This window comes from Pelodiscus sinensis, chromosome 4 (genome assembly GCF_049634645.1).
Source record: "Pelodiscus sinensis isolate JC-2024 chromosome 4, ASM4963464v1, whole genome shotgun sequence".
NCBI lineage: Eukaryota > Metazoa > Chordata > Testudines > Trionychidae > Pelodiscus > Pelodiscus sinensis.
Window position 1 is genome coordinate 123868801 of NC_134714.1, and position 22325 is coordinate 123891125.

At 52.9% G+C, this 22325-nt stretch overlaps 1 protein-coding gene across 1 annotated transcript in view; it reads right to left on the reverse strand.

Moving 5' to 3' along the window:
* B4GALNT4 (beta-1,4-N-acetyl-galactosaminyltransferase 4) overlaps positions 1-22325 on the reverse strand; it is a 120295-nt gene that overhangs the window by 11693 nt on the left and 86277 nt on the right. The window contains exons 8-12 of the mRNA XM_006131669.3: positions 18597-18675; positions 6782-6848; positions 4135-4278; positions 3530-3639; positions 2315-2415 (exon numbers count right to left, since the gene is read on the reverse strand). Coding sequence (XP_006131731.2) covers positions 2315-2415; positions 3530-3639; positions 4135-4278; positions 6782-6848; positions 18597-18675 — 501 coding nt within the window. The remainder of the gene's footprint in view (positions 1-2314; positions 2416-3529; positions 3640-4134; positions 4279-6781; positions 6849-18596; positions 18676-22325) is intronic.

The window sequence follows — 22325 nt, forward strand, 5'->3', positions numbered from 1 at the left end:
TAGATTATGTGTATGCCATTTGTAGTCATGTATCATTTTTGTATTTGAAGTTATTAGTATCGGCTCTGTGCTTATATCTACTATATATTTTGAAGAGTTTGTTTTGTTTGTGGATTTTTTTTGTGCAAAATATAGTTGTACTTCGCGATTACCTACAGATACCAAATTTTGCATAAACAATTCTGCCACTGAAATTAGCTGAACGCACTACTTTTTACACCAGAATATTCTGGGTGAAAGGTTTAAATAATTATTTTTGTTTTTCATTGGAAAAAATATTGATTTTTATTATTAGAGCTCATAAAAATATTTGCTAAAAGTAGCCTATTCAACTGTCATTTTAGTGCAAAGAAAATTTTTACTGTTACAAATCACAAAATAATCAAAAGCTTCAGGGATAGTCAAGTTAGTCTGTACAGGATAAACTTACAAAGACAAAAACTGATCTGGTAGCACTTTATAGACTAAGAAAACATATAGATGTTGTCATGAGTTTTCGTGGGCACAGCGCACTCCAAAGTGGGCTGTGCCCACAAAAGCTCACGATACCATCTATATGTTTTGTTAATCTATAAAGTGCTACCAGATCATTTTTTGTTTTTTTAAGTTTAAAATAATTCACATTAGTTAAGGAAAGAGTAATGGAAACTTTACAAGTTTCTGATTCAAATATACTATGAATGGTAATTATTCAATAAAATGAATAATGTTTGAAGTTGAAATCCTACAAATTTAAAACAGTTCTTTTATTTCTCTTTTGCAAGCACGTTAATAAAAAAATCTCTTACATATATTTAATTTATTGAACTTTCCTATAAGTGTCATCTACTCCAGTGTTTCTCAACCAGTGGTACAAGTACCCTTAGGGGTACTTGAGAGAAGTCTGGGTGGTACGTCAACACAACTGAACTTTGGAGAAAACTGAATTTTTGTTTTAAGTTTTACAGAGTTTTATTATTTTTGTACTTTTTACACCCAAACATTTCATTGTCCGCCCAGCTACAATTAAGTTGTTTAAACAAATGTGTTGCAATGGTAGAAAATTTATGTGTGTGTCTGAAAACTGTAGGTACTGGGGGTACCCATCTTGTAGCTGTACTTCTCCTCAGCAAGAACAACAGGATCCCCTCCACACGACAAAGGATATGCTCCTCCATTTTGTCTTCAATCCTGCTTCTCACCTCTGGAGGATCTTTACTAAAAACTGAAGCTCTGAACAAAGGACTGAATGACCCACCGTAATAGTGGATGTACTTCTGAGACCTGACTTCAGCAATCCATCACTGCTACAAGCCTCAACCAAGAACTTTGCCATTGTTGTATGTATCTGATTCTTTTAAACATTTTAACTTTCTTTCTTTCTTTCTTTCTTTCTTTCTTTCTTTCTTTCTTTCTTTCTTTCTTTCTTTCTTTCTTTCTTTCTTTCTTTCTTTCTTTCTTTCTTTCTTTCTTTCTTTCTTTCTTTTCATAACCTCTGTTTGTGCAAGGAGTGGTGCTGGTGGTGGCAGAGGAGATCTGAAGTGCCTAAAGGAATTGCTTGTATGACTTCTTGTGAGCCAGTGTAGTGAACAGAAGTGCCCTTTGAGACCGGCTTGGTGTGCTTTACAATGGAGGACCTCAGTCTGGGGCTGTACATAGCCCTGTCTCTGTGCTATTTGCCTTCAATTGATGCTGTCAGAAGTGTCCCCCAGAAGTGTCCCTCCTCTTATTACATGGTGCCTGGGGCGAGGCCTTATCTGCTCATCCACCACTGTGAGCTTAGAGCAGTGGGCTGCTTGGCTGCTGGGTGGCCCCCACGTTTCTCTTCTGAATCTCTCGCTGCAAACAGGTAGACAGAGGAAACATGCTTCCTGGCTCCTGGCAAGTCACCCTGTGGGGATGCTCTCCAGGGAGGGTCAGAGTTGATGCAAAGCGGGCGTCTGCCTCAGCATCCATTTGCTGGGACGGTCTGAGCCAGCGCAGGGGGACGGGAGGCTGCTGACTGGAAAGGGGCCTAGCCTGGGATACAGAGCCTGAGGGATGGGCTTGGTGGGTCCAGTCTGGTTCCCTAGGAAACAGGGCCTGAGTCTCAACCACTGCCCCTCTGTGGGTAGCCCAGGCTCCTCAGTGCCCTGGCTGGGCCCGTGGCAGAGCAGGGCCAAGGCACAGTGCATGGTCTGCCCTGTCCTGTCTCTGCAGATGTCCCTGCCCTAGTGCTAAGGGGCCCTATGTCTAGCAGCTCTCTGGCTTGTCACGGAGCCCCCAGCTCCCATAGCAGCCGACACAGCACAGGGCCCACACTGAACCTTCCTCCCCCCTCACCCCCGTCACTCACTTCTCCAGGTAGATGGGGGACTCTCTGTAAAAGCACTTGTTCTCCGTCTCCATGTGGGTGAGCCGGGTGAAGTCGTTGGGGTACACAAATGAGAGGTAGACCTGGGAAGCCGAGCAGAGGAGTCACCGAGAGCCTGTGCACCCCAGGGGCAGGAGGAGCCAGGGAGGGGTCTAGGAGTGGGCGCACCCCGTGAGGGCTCTGAGGTCATGAGGCCGTTTGCACAAGCTCCTTGGACCGGAGCCTTTCCTGGCAGAGAAGCCTGATGCTCATCAGCCCACGGCGTCTGCCAGGCCAGCACTCAGCCGGCTCCTTTGAAGGGCAGGGGAGGGGACTGGAAGGAGATGACTCAGTTCATGTTAGCATTGTGGCTCCCTGGCGCTGCTGCTGCCTGTGCCAGAGGCTGCAGGAACAGGGCCTTGGTGGGCACTGCACCAGAGGAGCAGCCAGCAATCTGAGCTGGCTGGTGCACTGGGAGGTCGGGCAGGGGCCTGGCACCTCTGGGACAGGTGGGAGACAGGGGTATTTACGGGCAAGGCTGGGGGGCTGTCAATGAGTCTTTATAAAGGGACCCTACTGGATGTTGCTTTCCCCTGTGTGTTAGGCAGCCCCCCACACCCCGTTTACTCTCTGTCCCCAGAAGTGCTGACAGATTGGGCAGAGAGAGCAACAGCCCCTTTCTACCAGCCGCCTTGGCAGCTGAGCGAGCCTCTCCGTGGCTGTGTGGGCGAGGGCGGACTGGCTGCATGGGACATTGGGAGGAGGATGTCAAGTCCCAGCTGGTGGGTGGGCGAGCCGAGGGGGTGGTGCTCCCGGAGCGCTCTGCGAGCACACAGAGCCCTGTGCCTGCGGGGAGGGGCTCCCGCACTGCAGCAGAGCTCCAGGCGGGCGTCACGACTGCCGAGCCGGCAGGGGACAGAACAGGATCACGAGGGCCCTGGTGACGTGGCTGCTCCCGACACCCACAAGCCCCCGGGGGCTGCAGTGCTGCCAACACGCGCCTGGCCACCGCTGCCTTGCTCGGGGACCGGAGGAGCTGTGCCCGCGGGCCTGGCCCAGAGCCCCAGAAGCCAGTGGGAAGCTGTCCACTGGCTCGGGAAGGCCCTGCAGACACAGGGGTTTCGTGCCCAAGACCCAGCAGCTCCCACGGGACCAGGGGCAGGCAGGGGAGCGGAGACACGGCCGAGCGCTCCCTGCCAGAGCCAGCCGGACACTTACGAACTGCAGGCCCTGGTAGCGGGCGATAGGGAAGTCCTTCACCACGTAGGTGGGGCTGTAGGCACAGGGCACCAGCACGTTCTCCACGCGGGACGCCTCAATCTGGGGAGCTGGGCAAGAGGAAGTCAGGGCTTCATCTGTGTGGCCTGGGAGGCCCTCAGCCACGCCACCCCAAAGCCCCCAGCACCTTATCCCAATAGGCCTGCGCAACGCAGCCTGATATCTATGGCCCAGCCACACTGGGTGACTGCCCATCCCATCCCCTATAGGCTAACCCAGCCCCCACTTTCTCCTATAGCCCATTGCGGTCGGGGCATCCGCCCATCCCTCCCATCCCCTACAGCCCAGCCCATCCTGGATGACCATCCAGCCTGGCCCAGCCCCAATAGGCCAGCACAGATGGCTCCTCCCCAGGGCATGGAGCTGGGGGGCGCAGGCAGGGGATCCCTGGGTGCCTGTGGTAACTGATCCTATCCAGCCTCATCTCCTCACCTACTCTGCACAGACTAACAGCCCCTCCCCCGAGGGGGGCAAATCCCTGGCCCTTCCACTCCCCCCACCCCGCACAAGCAAGGCCTCTCCCGGGAGGCTCCTTCCCCACTTACTGAGGAAGAAGGTGTCCCTGGGGTCGGGTCTGAGCATGTCGGCTCCATGCTCGTCTCTCTGTGCCTCCCACAGGTAGCCCCCGGCATGGCTGGCGAGGGACTGGGGGATGTGGGCCACATGGTTCATCTTCAGAGAGGACTCGTCTGCAGGAGAGAACGAGGAGAAAGGCCACAGTGCCCTTGGGACTCAGCTCAACTCCTGGTGAACATACCCAGGGACTCCTGTTGGCCCAGCTGGCCATGCTCTGGGGGCAGGAGTAGCCTGACAAGAGAGCACTTAGCGACCAAGTCCTCTCCTGGGTGGTGGGGCCAGACAGAGATGCTCCATGTGGACCTTCCCTAACCACAGCTTTAGCACCAAGCCCAATCCCCACCCCACCCTAATCCTCTGGACCCCAAACTATGCTCCAGGTCCCCTGACACACAATTTAACCCCTCAAACCTCACCCCGTCCTGATCCCCCCGCCTTGAATTCTGTTCCATCCCAATCTCCCCTGACTGCAGGTCCACTGCCCCTCAAATCCTGCCCCATCCCAAACCCCTGCCTAAACCCCGCCCCATCCTAATCCCCTCACATCAAACACTGTCCCACCTCATGCCACACCCCATCCTCCCTTCCCAAATTCCACCCCATCCCAATACCCTCGCATCCCCACCTCACCCCAAATCCCACACCAATACCCCCATCCCAAACTCCACCCCATCCAATCCCCTCGCATCAAACTCAGCCCCACCTCACCCCAAACTACACACCGATTCCCATTCCCCAAACCCTGCCCCATCCCAATCCCCCACCCCAAACCCTGCCCCATCCCCTCGCATCAAGCCCTGCCACTCTTCACCCCAAACCCCACACTGATCCCCTCACCCAAACCCTGCCCCATCCCAGTCCCTCTGACTCACAGCTTCTGCAGGGCCCTAAGTCACTCCGGGTATGTCTACACTACCCCCCTAGTTCGAACTAGGGGGGGTAATGTAGTCATACGGAGGTGCAAATGAAGCCCGGGATTTGAATTTCCCGGGCTTCATCTGCATGAAGCCGGCCGGCGCCATTTTTAAATGCCGGCTAGTTCAGACTGCGTGCAGTGCAGCTACACGTGGCACGAACTAGCTAGTTCGGACGGATTAGGCTTCCTAATACGAACTAGCTAGTTCGTGCCGCGTGTAGCCGCACTGCACGCAGTCCGAACTAGCCGGCATTTAAAAATGGCTCCAGCCGGCTTCGTGCAAATGAAGCCCAGGAAATTCAAATCCCGGGCTTCATTTGCAACTCCGTATGACTACATTACCCCCCCTAGTTCGAACTAGGGGGGTAGTGTAGACATACCCTCCCTGACTAAACCACAGCGGGTCTCTGCCCGGAGCAGTGAGCGCAGAGCTGGCCTGCACACAGTGCTTGCTCTCCCACAGCTGCCTCTTGTTACCCTCCTGGGCCCAACCTAGTAGCTCACACTGCTGGAGCACCCTGAGTCAAATGGAACCCCCCAGCCTCCCACCGCATGGCATGGCCCACATGGGAGAGGCAAGCAGCTAGAGGAACAATAGCAATGCAAGGCCTGAGGAGGAGGGCCTGCTGCCTGGCACTCAGTGCTGTAGGGGGGCGAGGTGTCTGGAGTAGCACAAATCCTAGGAGCGTGGAACGTGTGGTGAAAGCATGGAGGGAAGGCCAGGTGGCCAGCATAGGTGCGTCTTGGGAACGTGCTATTGGGTTTTAGAGGACCGGGCGCTTGTCCGGGGGAGAGAGATGGGCCACCTCATAGCACAGACGGGGAGAGCCAGCAATCCACCAGCGTCTCTGAGCAGATGCCACGTGTCTCCCTGACTTGCTCTGCTAGAGTCACAGAGAGTCCAGATGACTTTCTAACCGGTGTCATTCTTTCCCGATCTGCCCCACAGCATCATGCTTGCTCCATGACACCCTACTGTGCCTGCCCCGATCCATCTCCTAGCACCACACCTGCCCTGACACTCCCCAGTGCCCCAGCCTGGGTCTGCCCCACAGAACCACGACTGCCAAGAGCCACCCCTCACCTCTACCCTGGCCCTGATTTCAACAAACCACCAGCATCATCGAACAGCATCATGGAAAGCAGAACATTTTGGGGCAAGTTTCTGAGGAAAATGTGGGAGGGTTGTAAAAAAGGCCTTTTGTCAACAAGGAAACCATGTAATGCAGAAAATTCCCACCGGCTCCCAGGCGTGCAGACATCCCCAGCCCTCAACACGCAGACGCACTAATGCCACACACGTGTGCTTCCACTGCCTTGCATAAGCTGGCACGCCTATGTGCACAATCTCAGGTGCTCCCACTGGCATTCCTATCTCACTGGCCCCACGCCTACACACACATAAGTACACAGTCAGACGCGGGATTGCCCGTTACACGCGTAGATGGCCATTTACACAGCCCGGTGCTCGTCTGCGATGGCGCACATGCTCTCCCTGGCTATCCCACCCACAGCCACCACAAACATCAGCCTCTCCCTGGCGACGGCATTCACGCACACGCTCCTACAGCCACGCAGCCTGCCGTTCCCACAGCATGCACACCTGCGGAGACATGCTGCCCATGCCCCCAGCCCAAGCACCTGTCTGTGGAGGGATAAGCTGAGCTGGGGGAGAGCAGTGCCCCGGGAAATGGCTTTACCTGTGTAGAGAGAGATGGAGTTGGAGTCGATCACCTCAAACTTCAGGCTGGGCAGGAACACGCGCCACTGGAAGAGAGGGAGAGAGAGGAGAATGAGAATCACGGTGGGGTGTGCATACCACGCTGGCCTCCCAGCCAAAGCAGTCTGGCATACCAGCAGGAAGCAAGAGGCTGCCCCAGTATCCCTACGGCCACATGTGTCCACTCGACACATCTCTCTGTGTCTTCTTTCTTGGCTGCCAAGACTGTAGGGGAGAAGAGGCTGCCCAAATCCACAGCACGCTGCCCATGTGACACTTCCCCTCTCTGGGAAACAGGAAGCAGCTATGCCCAGAACTCTGCTGCCGGGTAGTATGCCCCTAGGCCTCCGCCCCATCTGTGTGGGGAGCAGGAAGGTGCCACTCCAAAGTGGAACACCAGATTGTGCAGTGCTGATGCCCTCCAATTCCGATTGCAGCCTGGGACACATCAGGGCACCATTTCAGATTTTGGTTGGGGAGGGCCACTTTAATCATGATTCTAGGTGCTATTTATACAAATAGCTGGGATGATGTTTTCCAATATCCTTTACTTTGCATTTATCAATGTTGAATTTCACCTGCCATTTTGTTGCCTTCTCACCCAGTTCTGAGAGATCCTTGAAACTATCTTGAGCAGTTTTGTATCGTTTGTCATCTCACTGTTTACCCCTTTCTCCAGATCACTTATGAATACATTGAATAGGACTGGTCCCAGTATGGACCCCTGCGGGACACCACCAGTTACCTCCTTTCATTCTGAAAACTGACCATTTTATTCCTACCCTTTGTTTCCTATCTTTTAACCAGTTATCAAACCATAAAAGGAGCTTCCCTTTTATCTCATGACAGTTTACTTAAGAGCCTTTGGTGATGGACCTTGTCAAAGGCTTCTGCAAAGTACACTATATCCTCTGGATCCCCCTTTGTGGAAGCAGGCTCTTTGCTGGCCAGGCCTCTCGCGCGTATTGCCATCCAAGCAAAAGGTCAACTTCCCCTTGATGAAAACCCTTACACTATGTAACTTAAAGATCAGCGACGAACAGGAACCAAAACCAGACCTGAAAAGTTCATGTAAAGTTCATGCTGGTTGTGCTGACTGTGCCATGCCCAATAAGGCAGAAAAGGAAAAACAGGAAACCATCTCACCCCCTTACCCCAGTCACTTAGCAGACAGGGTCTGCTAGCCTATCACAAAAGTGTGCAAAAGCTCTCTATAAAACGGCTACCCCTCCTATATCAAATTGAGGAATCCCGAATAAACATTGGATGGCAGAATACGAGCCAGGCCCAAGGACTGATCACCCGAAGGCCACCTCCCGCTCACCAAACCAGAGTTCCTGTAGAGCGTAACGTATACCAACTATGCTGTTGTTGCTGTTGTACTTTGTGTTTTTTCTAAGTGTGAGTATTGCTATCTAAACTTAGTTAAAAGTTTTGTTAAGTAGTATTGTTAAGAGTTTTAGATAAGTAATTAGACTTACGAGTAAGATTAATGTAAACATAACTGTTGATAATCCCTGGTCCCTTATTGACAACTACTGGGACTTAGAAAAAGCTCAGGGAATTTTCATTTATTGTATTGCACTTTTCTTATTGCTCCTACTAATAGTTATTTGGCAGCCACGCATGTAAGAGACTAATAAAGAAAAACTATAATTGGAAGTATTCTAATAAAAGTTTAAAAGATATTTAGTAACAGTTTGCCTGTTTCTGCGCCTTCCTGGGACTAGCCACATTTCCGACCCTTTTACTTTAAACCACACCCTTGTCCACATGCTTGTTGACTCCCTCAAAGAATTCTAGTAAATTGGTGAGAAATTATTTTCCTTTCCAAAAGCCATGTTGACTTTTCCTTATGCTCATCTATGTGTTTGACCATTTTGTTCTTTACTATAGTTTCAATCAGTTTGCCCCGTACTGGAGTTAGACCTACTGGCCTGTAACTGCTAGCATCAGCTCTAGATCTCTTTGGGTGCATCTACACTGCAGGGCTTAACTCGAAATAAACTACACAAATTGAGCTACATGAATTGCGTACCTTATTTCGAAATAGCTTATTTCCAAATAGGTAGCGTCTACACAGCACTTATTTTGAAATAGAGCACTCTTCCTCTGACTTCCCTTACTCCTCATACAATGGGGGTTACAGGAATTGGAGGAAGAAGTCCTCCATCTTGACAGTATTTTGACACATTTCGAAATAACTGCCTGCTGTGTAGACACGGACTAAGTTATTTCGGAATAGTGCTAGTTATTTTGACATTGTGTTGCAGTGCAGATGTACCCTTTCTAAAAAAGGTGTCACATTAGATATCCTCCTGTCATTTGGTAAAGAATCTGATTTAAAGCATAGATTTTAAACCACAGTTGTAGTTCTGCAATTTCATATGTGAGTTTTTCAGAACTCTTGGGTGAACGCCATCTGGTCCTGATGATTTATTACTGTTTAGTTTATCACTTTGTTCCAAAACCTCCTCTGACACCACAATCTGGGACAGTTCCTAAAATGTGTCACTTAAAAAGAATGACTCAGATTTGGGAATCTCCCTCATGTCATCCGTTGTGAAGATCGATGCAAAGAATTCATTTTGTTTCTCCATAATGATTTTATCACCCTTGATTGCATCTCAATCATCCAGTGGCTCCACTGGTTGTTTAGCAGAGTTCCTGCTTCTGATGTACTTAAAACAATTGCTAGTGCTTTTTGAGTTTTTGGCTAGCTGGTCTTCAAAATCTTTGTAGGCTTTCCTAATTATATTTTTACACTTTTCTTGCCAGAGTTTAGGCTCCTTTCTATCGTCCTCACTAGGATTTAACTTCCACTTTTTAAACGATGCCTTTTTATCTCTCACTGCTTCTTTTACTTGATTGTTAAGCCACGGTGGCACTTTTTTGGTACTCTTACTACATTTTTAAATTTGGGGCATACATTTAAGTTAAGCCTCTATTATGGCATCTTTAAAAAGTTTCCATACAGCTTGCAGGGATTTTACTTTTGGCCCTGTACCTTTTAACTTGCTTAACTAACCTCCTCGTTTTAGTGCAGTTCCGCTTCCTGAAATTAAATGCCACAGTGTTGGGCTGCTGTGGTACTTTTCCTGCCACAGGGATGTTAAATTTAATTACATTATGGTCACTATTTCCAAATGGTCCAGCTATGTCCACCTCTTGGACCAGATCCTGTGCTCCACTTAGGACTAAATAAAAAATTGCCTTTCCTCTTGAGGATTCTAGAACCAGATGCTCCAAGAAGCAGTCATTTAAGGTGTCCAAAAAAGTTCTCTCTGCGTCTCGTCCTGGGGTGACGTGTACCCAGTCAATATGGGGAAGCCTGAAATCCCGCTAGTATCATTGAGGTTTTTATTTTTGTTGCCTCTCTACTCTCCCTGAGCATTTCACAGTAACTATCATCATCCTGGTCAGGTGATCGATAATATACCTCTACTGCTATATTCTTATTATCAGAGCATGGAATTACTACCCATATTGATTCTGTGGAACAGCCTGGTTCATTTCAGATTCTTCATTTGAGTCTATGCTTTCTTTCACATATAGTGCCACTCATCCTCCCCCCCAAACCTGTTCTGTCTTTCCAATATAATTTGTACCCTGGTATTACTGTGTCTCACTGATTATCCTCATTCCACCAAGTTTCTGTGATGTCTGTTATATGAAAATCCTCATTCAATACAAGGCACTCTCGTTCACTCATCTAATTATTTAGACTTCTACCGTTTGTGTATAAGCCCTTTAAAAACTTGTCTCTATGTAGCTATCTGCCATTACATGACGTGATTGAATGGACATTTGACTGTTTCTCATCAGACGTTACCTGTATTTTATCATGTTCCATCCTTTCCTCTTTAGTAGGACAGGGAGAATTTCTATTAATAGACCCTCCCCAGGGGATATCTCTGTCCATTGCATGTGCTTCCTGTATTCGTTAGCATTTCCGCACAGCCCTTAGTTTAAAAACTGTTCTACGACCTTTTTAATTTTGAGTGCCAGCAATCTGGTTCCCCATTCTGGTTTAGGTGGAGCCCATCCTTCCTGTATAGCCTCTCCCTTTCCCAAAAGTTTCCCCAATTCTTAATAAATCTAAACCCCTCCTCCCTACATTGTCGTCTCATCCATGCCTTGAGGCCCTGTAGTTCTGGCTGTTACTTGGCCCTGTGCATGGAACTGGAAGCATTTCAATGTTTTACCTAGCTGCCTAAATTTAGCTGTCAGTATCTCTTGCCTAGCTTCCCCTATGGCATTGGTACCTACTTGTACCACGACCACCGTCTCCTCCTCAGACTACACAAAAGTCTATTTAGATGTCTCAAGAGATCTGCAACCTTCGCCACAGGCAGGCAAGTCACCATACGGTTTTCCTGGTCATCACAAACCCAGCTGTCTATGTTTGTAATAATGGAATCTCCCATTACTAAGACCTGTCTCTTCCTAATGCCTGGAGAGAGAGAGATCCTCAGTGCCAGAAGACACTCCAACATCCTCTTGAACGAGGGTCTCAACTATGCGATGGTTTCCCTCTGCTCCAGTTGGATGTTCTCCTTCCCTGAGCCTTTCACCCTCCTCAACAACACAGGGGCTATCTGACCAGAGGTGGGACCATTCTACAGTGTCTCAGAAAGTCTTACTTATGTACCTCTCTACCTCCCTTAGCTCCACCCTGGTCTCCAAAGCCCGTACATGGTTTTAGAGGGCCAGGAGCTCCTTGCACAGAATGCACACATACGCCACCTGCCCACAGGCATACATACAACACTGGGTGCTGTAAACTGGATAGCCCTCACTCTGCTGGTAGGCTTCTGTCTGCATTCTCTTTTCACTCCTAGAGCTTATTCCTTTCTTGATGGCTTTTTTGTTTTTTAAATCAGGTGGTTTTGGTTTTAGTTTAAAGAACATCAAGTGTTAAATGTATCTATCCCCCCCTCAAACTCTGCCTCTACACTCCCTCCCAAAACTCCCGTTAGCCCACACTTTGTTTCCTAGCTTTTGACTGGAGTACCTGCCAATGCTTTCGAAATCATCTAATGATCTTTAAAAGTCTTAGAGGGGTAGCCGTGTTAGTCTGTAACTTAAAAAAACAAAAAGTGATCCTTTAGCACCTTATGGACTAACAAATATATAGAGATGGTATCATGAGCTTTCATGGGCACAACACACTTCTTCAGATGAGTGTTGTGCCCACGAAAGCTCACGATACTAAATATTTGTTAGTCTCTAATGATCTTTAGTTTACTTTAATGACAAGACTTTTGTTATCTTAATCACCCTGCCACAAAGGATCTGCTGCTCCCAGCTTCCAAATTCATCACAGATCATACTCAAGCTGTTAAGAGCTCTATCTGGGGATAGCGTTAGTAGACTCCTGGTTCAAAATTCAGCGGAGGAGGGGGCTACAGTCTCCCTAGTCCTCCAAAATGGTGCCCCTGGGGACACACCAGTGTAAATCCAGAGTGACTTCAGATAGGAGTGCGGGCTTTGTCTGCATGGGGGATGGGGTGAATGGGGCAGTGAGTTTGCACTGCTGTAGCCATACATGTATTGCCCCAAGACTGGGTGCGTACAGGTGAGATTTACTGATAATTCACTAAGGCATTTGTGCACACCCTGCTTTGCACTAGCTCAGTGTGTCTGCACTAGCACTTTGCACCAATGCGGCCACACCAACACAGCTCCAGTAGTGCTAGTCTCTGTAGTCTAGACAAACCCTTACACAACACAATGCCAGAAGCCTGTGACCAAAGCCAATGGGAATCCCTTCAGTAAAGGAGGGCGGAACGGGGATTTTCCATTTTTAGGGTTAGGAAATCGCTGTGGTATTGAGGCTCAGAACCAGTTCTGATTGAACAGGCTTGCGAGACAGTTGTGTTCTGAGTGACAAAGGCAGTTTGAATCCACACATTGTACCATGTGCATCTCTCTAGAACACACAAACTCTCCCCTGTGCTGCCAATCTATCTAGACTGAGTGATGGCTGAGCAGAGAGACCCACCTTATGTGGGTCTCTCTGCCCCCCAGGGGAGCTGGCGGGTCCATCTCACACCCAAAGAGGTGCAGCACCCAGTGTGAAGCGAGATTATTTTCACATTCCTTACAAGCGTCTTCAGGAGTGCAAGTTTGCTGCTTTTGCCAGGGATTTCATGGCAGCAGCTAGTTCAGCAGTTCCCAATTGCTGGTCTGTGGCCCGGTGGCGGGCCACGAACTGCTGGCTGCTGGGCTGCGGCAGCTCTGGGGGCTTGGGCTGGGATACACCACCCAGCGCCTCCCCTCCCACCATGGCTGTGGGGAGAGGCGTGTCCTGCCCTGCCTCTCAGCCAACCAGCGCTGGGCAGGGGCGGGGTCTCCTCCCGGCCATGGAAGAGCGGTTCGCTGCATGGCGGGAGGGCCCCGTGGAACCCGACATCGCAGCTTTTGAGCAACCATGAACCGGGCAGCAGCACTCAGCTGGGAGGTCAGCGCAGGGCTACGTGAGGGGGGTGGGACAGGCACTGGGAGCTTCAGGGGTAGGGCTGGAACTGGGGGGCCCTGGGGATGGGGCTAATGTTCGGGACTGGGGGCTGGCATTGGGGAGGTTCGGGGGGTGCAGTGGGGTTCTGGAAACAGGAGGCTGGCACTGAGGGGCGTGGGGGGCATTTCAGGGGCAGGGGGCTGGCACTGAGGCATTTGCGATGGGGGGTGGGCCTTGGGTGCAGGGGACTCTGAGGTCAATGGCTGGTGCTGGGGAGTAGTGGAGGGGGGCTCTAAGGGCTAGGGCTGGCACTGGGGGGCTCTGGGGCCAGGGTGTACCCTAGCCCCGGCCCCCACGAACAGCTGGATTCAGCTGCAGCAGCCACCTGCCCCGTGGCAACTGCCGGAGCTGAAGCTGGTTTTTCACAGCGGCTCTGGGGCCTGGGGCTTTTGGCGGACTGGTAACATTTTATGTGTGCATTTGCATATTTGCTATTTGCATAATGAATACGCAAATATGCAAATAAAATAGTCCCAGTCCGCCAAAAGTTTGTGAATAGGTTTCCCTGTCTGTGATATAAACAAGGTTGGGAACCACTGAGCTAGTTGAACGAGGAGGGGAGGGGGCAGGGGAGCGTTTGCTGTGAACGGCTCGCCTCCCACTTCAGAGGAGGGATGAAGTGAGTCTCTTTAAAAAGGCTAACACTATTTCCTATCCAGTGGCTCACAGAGCTGGAACGACCTCCCTGAAAGGAGCAGGGCTCCATGGAGAGGGATCAAAACGAGACTGTTCAGAGTCGCTAGGAAATGAGAAACATTATCTCAAGGAGAAAGAGCTGCCCTCCTGAAATGAGCACCCGCCCTATTGGAGGGAAGACTTTCTCGAGCACCACAAGAGAGCTAGCTCGACATGATTGCCTTTTCCTTCTTAAGTATTGTTCCCAGTACTGCCCAAGAAAGTAACAACATCATTTCTCAGGGCCATTCCCTGGCCAGCCTCTACCGTTCGCCAAGCATGAACACCCCTTGCCCCTGCAAAATGGTGGACACCAGGCCATTTTAACCAATAGGGGTCTTGAGCTATAGATGTCAGAGTAATTCCTGGTCTATGGAGAGCTCGTCGCGCAGCACCAGCAGGGGGAGCATGAGACGCTAGTGCATGGAGGTGCTACCTGAATGGATCGTGTGTCATTGCTCAGCTCTTTAAGGAGCAAGGTGGATCTGAGACCAGTAGCACAGAGGCATTGCTCAGCGCACCCCGCACAATGTTACCCGTCAGTTTTGAAGTCAGCCGCGCAGTATTCTGTGCTTAAACTATTAAAACCAAAAGGAGACAGAACCTCCCCCTGAGCAGCTGGGAATACGCCATTTACACCAGACAGATCTTACTGAAGTTGCCAACCCGGGACCTGATCCAACTCGGGAAGTCAGCAAGCTTTGGCTCAAGCCCTAAGACATTCCATTCAAGCCTGGTCTGGGTAAAAAAACAAGGACGGACTTACACTGGCGTTGAAACCCACGCCGCTATGTTGACCCCAAGTCCTGGGTCGATGCTCCTAGTGTATTGCCATTTGAAAGTGGCCCACTTCGGTTGAATAGACACCTCTTTGATTGACTTCAGTTTTGCAAGTTTGCATCCTTGCAGCCTCGTGAACTGGTTTAACTAAAGCCACTGTAAATATCATACCTACGGCTAAATGGGTGCAACTTTGTGTATGGACCAGCCCCTAAATTCCCAGAGATACGATGGGGAACCGCCAAAGGAAAAATACATTGCGGGTCCTCCCTTCTTGTGATCTCTTCAGAGGGATTTTTCTCCTCACAAAGAAAGTATCTCCCCACCTCCACTTGTTTTTCCTCTTTGAAATTCAGGTCTTGCCTGCACTGAAGACTTTGGCAACTGAGGAACTAGGGAAATGGTGCCCTGGGGAGAATCAAAGTTGAGCAGTTCGGAGGAGAAAGGAGAGGGGATTGCCAGACTGTCTAGGTTGAACTTTTGGTGTTTCATCTGCATCCATTTAACTCCAGGGCTAATAAACACTGTGGAGAAAGGAAGCCTTTGTTAAAGAGCCAATGTCCAACTGCATCCACATGCTATGAGCTTCCCAAGAGGTCGCCCGGAAAAGGTCAGGTTGGATACCCCAGACATTACGAAGGCACACAAGCATGAAAAAGCACTCTTCCTAGTCATCTTCCCATGTCGCAGAGACGTGGACTCTTCCTAGTCATCTTCCCATGTCGCAGAGACGTGGCAAAGGACACGTGCCCCGTTTTAAAACCCCCTTGCTTTTAATACTCCCCCTCTGCTAGGTAGTCTCTTGTTCTCTCCCGCCCTTGTAGAACAGCCCTGCAGAACGAGCAAAGGCCACAGCCGGCCCTGTCTCCCCTCATAAATGCCAGGTGCTGAGGGAGGTGTGAGGGGGCCCTGTGGCTGAGGGAGGCAGGTTTGAGGAGCAGTGACTCCAGCCTGGAGCTGTATGAGGGCGGGGCAGGAGAATCCAGTCTCTACAGGTGGGTCACTAGCCCAGCACATCACTCCCGTGTGCCCAGTGCCAGGTTCTACAGCTAAGAGGGCCACTCAGCCGCCCAGGGACATGCCCAAAGCTTTTGCCTGCCCTCCCGGCTGGGACCCTGCCCAGGCCAAGTGGAGCTTGCGACAGGAGAGGCCTCCGGGGGTGGCTTGACATCACAGACGCCACTCGGCTGGGCTGCAGCACATACCACAGACACCGCTGCGCTGCTCAGCGCTGGCTTCCCCTGGCAGGGTGGGGTGAGGGGATGCTGGCTAGCAGGGCGGCCATCTGTGCCCACCTTTCAGGGCAACTCTTCGTAGACCAAGATTTCAACTGTATCAGCCACTTCCTCCGGTCTCCCACGCCCAGGTACGGCCCCTGTTCCCCCGCACAGCTCGGGTTCCTGCACCCCCCACAAACAGCCCAAGCACCATGACAGCCCAGCGGAATGGGGGGCAGCACCCCCCTGTGGAGGCTCATAGGTAAGACAGGGACAGAGATCCCAGAGGCGCACCAAGGGCTGAGCACAGAGCAGCCCCCACAGCTAGGGACATGCCTGCCTGCCTCGTTCCCAGTCCTAGTGCATGTCACTGCCTAGCTGATGCCTGGCCTGCCTTCTCCACAGCTGAGAGCCTCAGGAGAGCGCGCGGCCCCGCAAAGCCAGCCCAAAAGGTGGCTGTGCCCACAGAGGGGTTTCCCCATCCACTGGCCCAGGGAATGCCTGCTCTAGGAATGACGGATGTGCTCCAGGAACAGAAGGAGGCAGCCCAGTGATGGTTGGCAGATTGATTGCCAAGTCCTGGAGGCGGGACCATTGTTTCTGCCAATCTTTCCATGTGTGGGATAAATTTTGTATGTGCTGCAAGGCATGTGCAAATGTGCACCACCAACAGAAACACAAAACCTAGCCACGGCCTCTTTGCTGATCAGCTGGGCGGCATGTGAATTTCTCCTGAGCAGCGGCACAAGAACGTAACTTGCAGGGAACACTGGCTGGGACCCCTCTCCCAGGGATGCTCCACTGGCGTTCGTTAGGAGAGAAGCATCGAGATTACAACACAACAGCCTGGTGACGAGGCTGTTAGGCCATCAGACACCCAGTGTGTGAAGGCAAGAAACTGCCCAGCGCCAGGCTGGGAACATGCACTCCCCTGACTGGCACGTCGCATGCTCCTAGCGTGGGAAGCGGGAGCAGACACCCCTTTGGGGATGGCCCTTCAACACATCTAGGGAGGCTAGAATCACAGGGGTTCAGCTGGTGTCACTCCGCTGGAGTGACTCTGAATTATACAGGCGGAAGGTATTCCCCTTAGAGGCTATAGACGCTGAGAGCCCATGGCGGCCCATCCCTGCCAGTCAAGGCAGGACTGTCTCCCTCCAGCAATCCCATCGGTGCTTCATCCAGCCAAGTGTGCCCTGGCTCAGGTGGAGGAGTTCTACCCAAGGACAATGCCATGGTCTCACAGGGCATCTGTACTAGCCAGCTCTTGGGCCCAGTACTCATGGCAGCTTTACCCACATCCCTGCTGAAGGCCTGAGCTGCCCCACTCTGACTGACGCCGGTGGCAGCCTCCCAAGGTAGCAAGGCTGTCTGGCTTCGTTGTGGAGAAGAGAGGATGGACTCAGTGGACTGTGACTCCCTGTCGGGCAGGGCCAGGCCAGCCCTCCCATGCGCTCCAGCAAAGCCCCTCCGCAGCAGCAGGGTTGGGAATGGGATGAGGAGAGAGCCGGGAATTTGGAGGAGAGATGGGGCAGGGACGGAGGTCCCAGGAGGACACATTGGGCTCCAGCAGTCCCCTCCCGGCTCCACCTGGGGATGCAGAGACTGAGCCAGCTTGAGACCTTAGCAAGGCTGAGCAGCTGCTGATCCTACGGACATTAGCTGGAGACGCGGGTGCTCAGTGCAGCTGGGCACCTAGAAGACTTGGCCCTGAGGCTCTGCAGCATCTCATCCCAGCAGAAGGTGGGGGCATTACAGGCCAGCCACGTCCCACTTCCCACACGGGGGCCCTGCCCTGAATACACGAAGTACACAGAGGGTGACAGCAAATAGGTGAGGCTCATTCCTAGGGAAAGCTCCAGGGAGGGCAGAGATGAGGGGGCAGGTCGGGGATCTGCAGAGGGGATACAGACACACATTTACGGGATGGGGGCGTACTCCAGGGACGCAGGGAAGAGACAGTGGGAGGTGGGGCTCAGCTGGGAGAAGTGTGCAAAGTGTGGGCCCAGCAAGCTGGGCTCAACTGGGCAAAGCGTGTGTGGGGGGCCCAGCTCCAGGCCCCAGGAGCATGGCCTCAGGCAGAAGAGGTGGGGCCAGAGCAGGCAGCGCTCAGCGCCACCTGGACTGTGGCACGCCCACCCCCCCGGCCCGCTGAGCCGCACGGAGCACGATGCTGCGCTCCCCCAGAAATTTAAAGGGCCAAGGGTTCTGGTCACTGCTGTGTCCATAGTAGCAGCGGTGGCAGCCAGGAGCCAGGCCTCTCTGAATCGCCTGCTCCCTTGGCCCCCCTCCCACCGCCCGCATCATAGGCCTTCTCAGGCCTCCCACAGCTTTTCTCTGCGCTGAAGCTGGGGGTGTGGAAGGGGAGGTTTCACTTGCAGGTTCCCCCATTCTCCTCTGGCAAATCTTCACGCTGGAAACAGACCTAAGACAAGGCTCTGGAGAGGAAAGCAGCAGAGCCCGGCTAGGGCCGGAGGCCACGGGGGGACGCGCTCTCAGCCCTCTGAGGGTAAGCGTCTGGGCCCCATGCAGAGGAGAGCCAGGGCCCAGCAAAGCCAGCATCATACAGCGAGCCCGGCAGGGACCAACCAGAGGTTACTCACGCCTACTTCCACATGGTCCGACCCGCGATCATCCTGCTTGTGGAGGAGCTCGAAGTAATAGCGTCTGGAGGACATGAGGCTGCAGGAGAGGGAGAGAGGCTGGTTAGGAACCGGAGATCTCAACCAGGGCTTTCTAGCCCACCACCCTCCAGCCCAGCAGGCTGGTGTCTGGGTGCAGGGCAGTCCCGGCACTTGGAGACGGCGGCAGCAGCGTGCCGAGGGGCTTTGTGGCCAGCAGGGAGATCAGCATGTCAGGCACTTCCCTCGTCTGCACTGCCAGGGCCTGCCACATTGTTTCAGCTCCCCACCCCCTAGGCAGAGACCTCTCCCAGATGGGACATGCAGGCAGGGCTAGCCCAACAGGTGCCGATGGGATTTCACGCAGTGCCTGCTGCCCAGCTCTCCTCCCCGCCTTCCCATGATGGCCCCCGCAGAGCCTTGCACTGCCCCTACGGCAGAGGGTCCCATGTGGATCATCCCAGCCTGCTCTGCTGAGCCATGCAGAGCTTGGGAGATGCCCAAGTACCACCAATGCCACGGGACTCTGATACGTTCCCCCAAAAGCCTTCTGCTCCTGCCTTTCTGCTCACCCCGACACCTCCCAGCTTACGGAGGAGGCAATCCCAGCTTTCTCCAGCACGGATACCCTCGCTAGCTGGCACCTGTGCGGTGGGGAACCCACTGCTGCCATACTACAGTGACTGATTCTGCTCTCATATGGCCAGCGCCTGTGCCTGGGATTCAGCCTCCCTGCCCCTCCTGCAGCCCGTGTGGGGCAGACTGACGTGTTGTTTCCTCTCTGGGCCCGGGGATACGGTGAGTGGAAATACAACGTGCTGCTCTCAAGCTGCAGGCACTCTGCAGACAACCGCTGTGGGGGAGCAGGGTCAGGGTGTGTGTGTGGTGGTGAGGAGGGAAGGGAGGATACGAGGACGCAGGAGGGGATGAGGAAGACAGCGTCGCTGACAGCTCCCCTCAGGAGACGGCAAAGCTTGGGCTGAGCCTGCTGCTCTCTCTGGGCTGCCTGTCAGTCCCCAGCAGTGAGCCAAACGCCCCCTCCCCACCTCCTGGGGGGCTGTGTGACACGCTGCCATGGTAACCCCATCCTGCCTGGATGTGCGCGTTCGGGCTCAGGCCCGGCTCGCAGCGCAAAGGCCCTAAACTTCTGGGACACGCCGCTCTGGGGATGCTGACTGGGAAGCTTAGGCATTAGCCAGGGCACCTCCTAGCCCACCCACTGTCCTAGGGCCCGGAGATACCCCACGGACAGGAGAGGGGGCTGCTGGCCCCAGCCCCTTAGCAACCAAACAGCGGCCAGGCATGATGATCCTGGGAGCACCAGTTCCTGGGAGTTAAACACAAGGGTGGGAAGAGACCATCTAGAAACCTGCCCCCCTCTGACAGGGAAATGGGCAGACAGAGAGCTGGACGCCGCTGTTTCCAACTGGCTTTTGGTGACCCATCGTGAAAAGCCTCTGAGGGCCTGTGCGTCAGCAGCTCCAGTGCCAGGCAGGGGAGGGGGATTAGGGCATGGGGCAGAGCAGCAGACCCCAGAAAGGACTCTAAGGGCCCCCAATGCCAGTGCTCCATGCTGCCTGGGAGAGTCTGTGGTGGCAGACAGGGACTGCAGGAGGGTGCGATGCAGAGGAACACCTCACGTGAGGAGCGGTGCAGAGGTGGCTGGCCTGTTCTCTCACTTCCAGGAACCCACAGGCCTCTGGGTGACGCCAAGTGTGCCCTGGGACACAAAGATTTCATCTGCCTTCTCAAAGAGGGAGGCTGCCAAGCTCGCAGCCTCTGTCAAGTGGGGCTGGGCTGGAGTAGCTGGGGACACGGTGGCTAGGAGCTGGCAACGTGGGCAGAGCTGCGTGGGGCCTGGCGCAGGGATAGCAGAGGGTGGCAGGTCTGGACTGAGGGGCACTTCAGAGCTACCCAGGGGTAGCACGGGCCTGGCACAGTCCCTGTGAGAACAGAGCTGCGTGCACATTATGAAGCACCGCCAGAAAGCACTGCCCAGGAACCATTGGCCTCCAGCGGCTCTCTCTGCATGCAACCCGCTGCTCTAATTTCCTGTGAGAGCTCCAGTGGACCCCAGGAGATCTCGCTATCATGGCTCCAGGCTGGCTGGCCTCCAATTGGCTGGGTGTAATGGTGTGTGGCTTGTGCACCTGAGGGCTGCTGCCACCCACACTCCCCTCCCTCCCTTTTTTTTCACTGCCATCCTAATTAGATTAAGAGACTCACGCTGTCCCCAGCTAATCATCTGCGCAAGGGGAGCAGCAGCGCATGCCCAAAGCCTTCAGAGTGAAGGGACACGGGGTGGGACTCTGGTCTCGTCCCAGGGTGGTCAGGTGGGCAAGCGGCAGGGTGCATTTGTTCTTGGAGAGGGGTGTGCTTTAGCCCCCTCCCACTGCACAGTCAGGGTATGTCTACACTACCCTCCTAGTTTGAACTAGCGGGGTAATGTAGGCATACCGCACTTGCAAATGAAGCCCAGGATTTGAATTTCCCGGGCTTCATTTGCATAAGCGGGGAGCCGCCATTTTTAAAACCCCGCTGGTTCGAACCCCGTGCAGCGCGGCTACACGGGGCTCGAACTAGATAGTTCGGACTAGGATGTGTACCGGTAGTTCGGAATAGGAATCCTAGTCCGAACTACCTAGTTCGAGCCCCGTGTAGCCGCGCTGCACGGGGTTCGAACCAGCGGGGATTTAAAAATGGCAGCTCCCTGCTTATGCAAATGAAGCCCGGGAAATTCAAATCCTGGGCTTCATTTGCAAGTGCGGTATGCCTACATTACCCCCCTAGTTCGAACTAGCGGGGTAGTGTAGACATCCCCTCATTGGGAAAGCCCAGGCTGGAGCCAAGCACTGCACAAGAGTGAGGGCAATAACATCTGGTCTAAAGCAACCTGGTCTGGAAGAAGAGGGGTAAATACCCCTAAGCCCTTAGCTTTATTACCTCAGCAGTGGTACAGTTTCTGTGGGGACAGACCATGCTCTACAAACTACTCTACTACAGGGGAAGGGTTGCCACCACGCAGGAATAATGAGACCGACCCAGCAGCATTGGACTGTGGAACTCATTGCCACAGGGTGTCATCAAGGCCAAACACTTAGCAAGACAGAGACGGGGCTTGTATGTGGATCCCCAGACTACACAAAGATCTACCACTGAAAGAGAGGGCTCTGGAAAGGAGGAGAAATATCCCGCTTCAGGCTCAGGCCAACCTCTAGCTATTAGAGGTTAGGATGAAACATTCCTAGGGGCAGATTAGCCTGCATCTGCCCACGGAGAGGTTTCCTGCACGCGCCGCCTTCTGCAGCATCTTGTGCTGGCCACAGGATACTAGACTAGCAGGGCCTGGGTCCTCCTCTATCTGGCCCTGCCTGTGTTGCTGTCAGGACTGGCAGAGGGCACAGGGAGATCTACTGAGATGACATTATGAGAGAAGGGAAGAACCACACACCTGGGCTGTGTCTAGACTGCATCCCTTTTCCTTAAAAGGGATGCAAATTAGACATATCCCAATTGCAAATGAAGCGGGGATTTAAATCTCCCCCGCTTCATTAGCATAAAAATGGCTGCCGCTTTTTTCCGGCTCGGAGCTTTGACGGAAAAAAGTGTCAGTCGAGACGCGGATCTTTTGGAAAATAAAGCCTTTTCCGAAAGATCCCTTATCCCTCATTTTAAGAGGAATCCCCGCTTCATTTGCAATTGCGATATGTC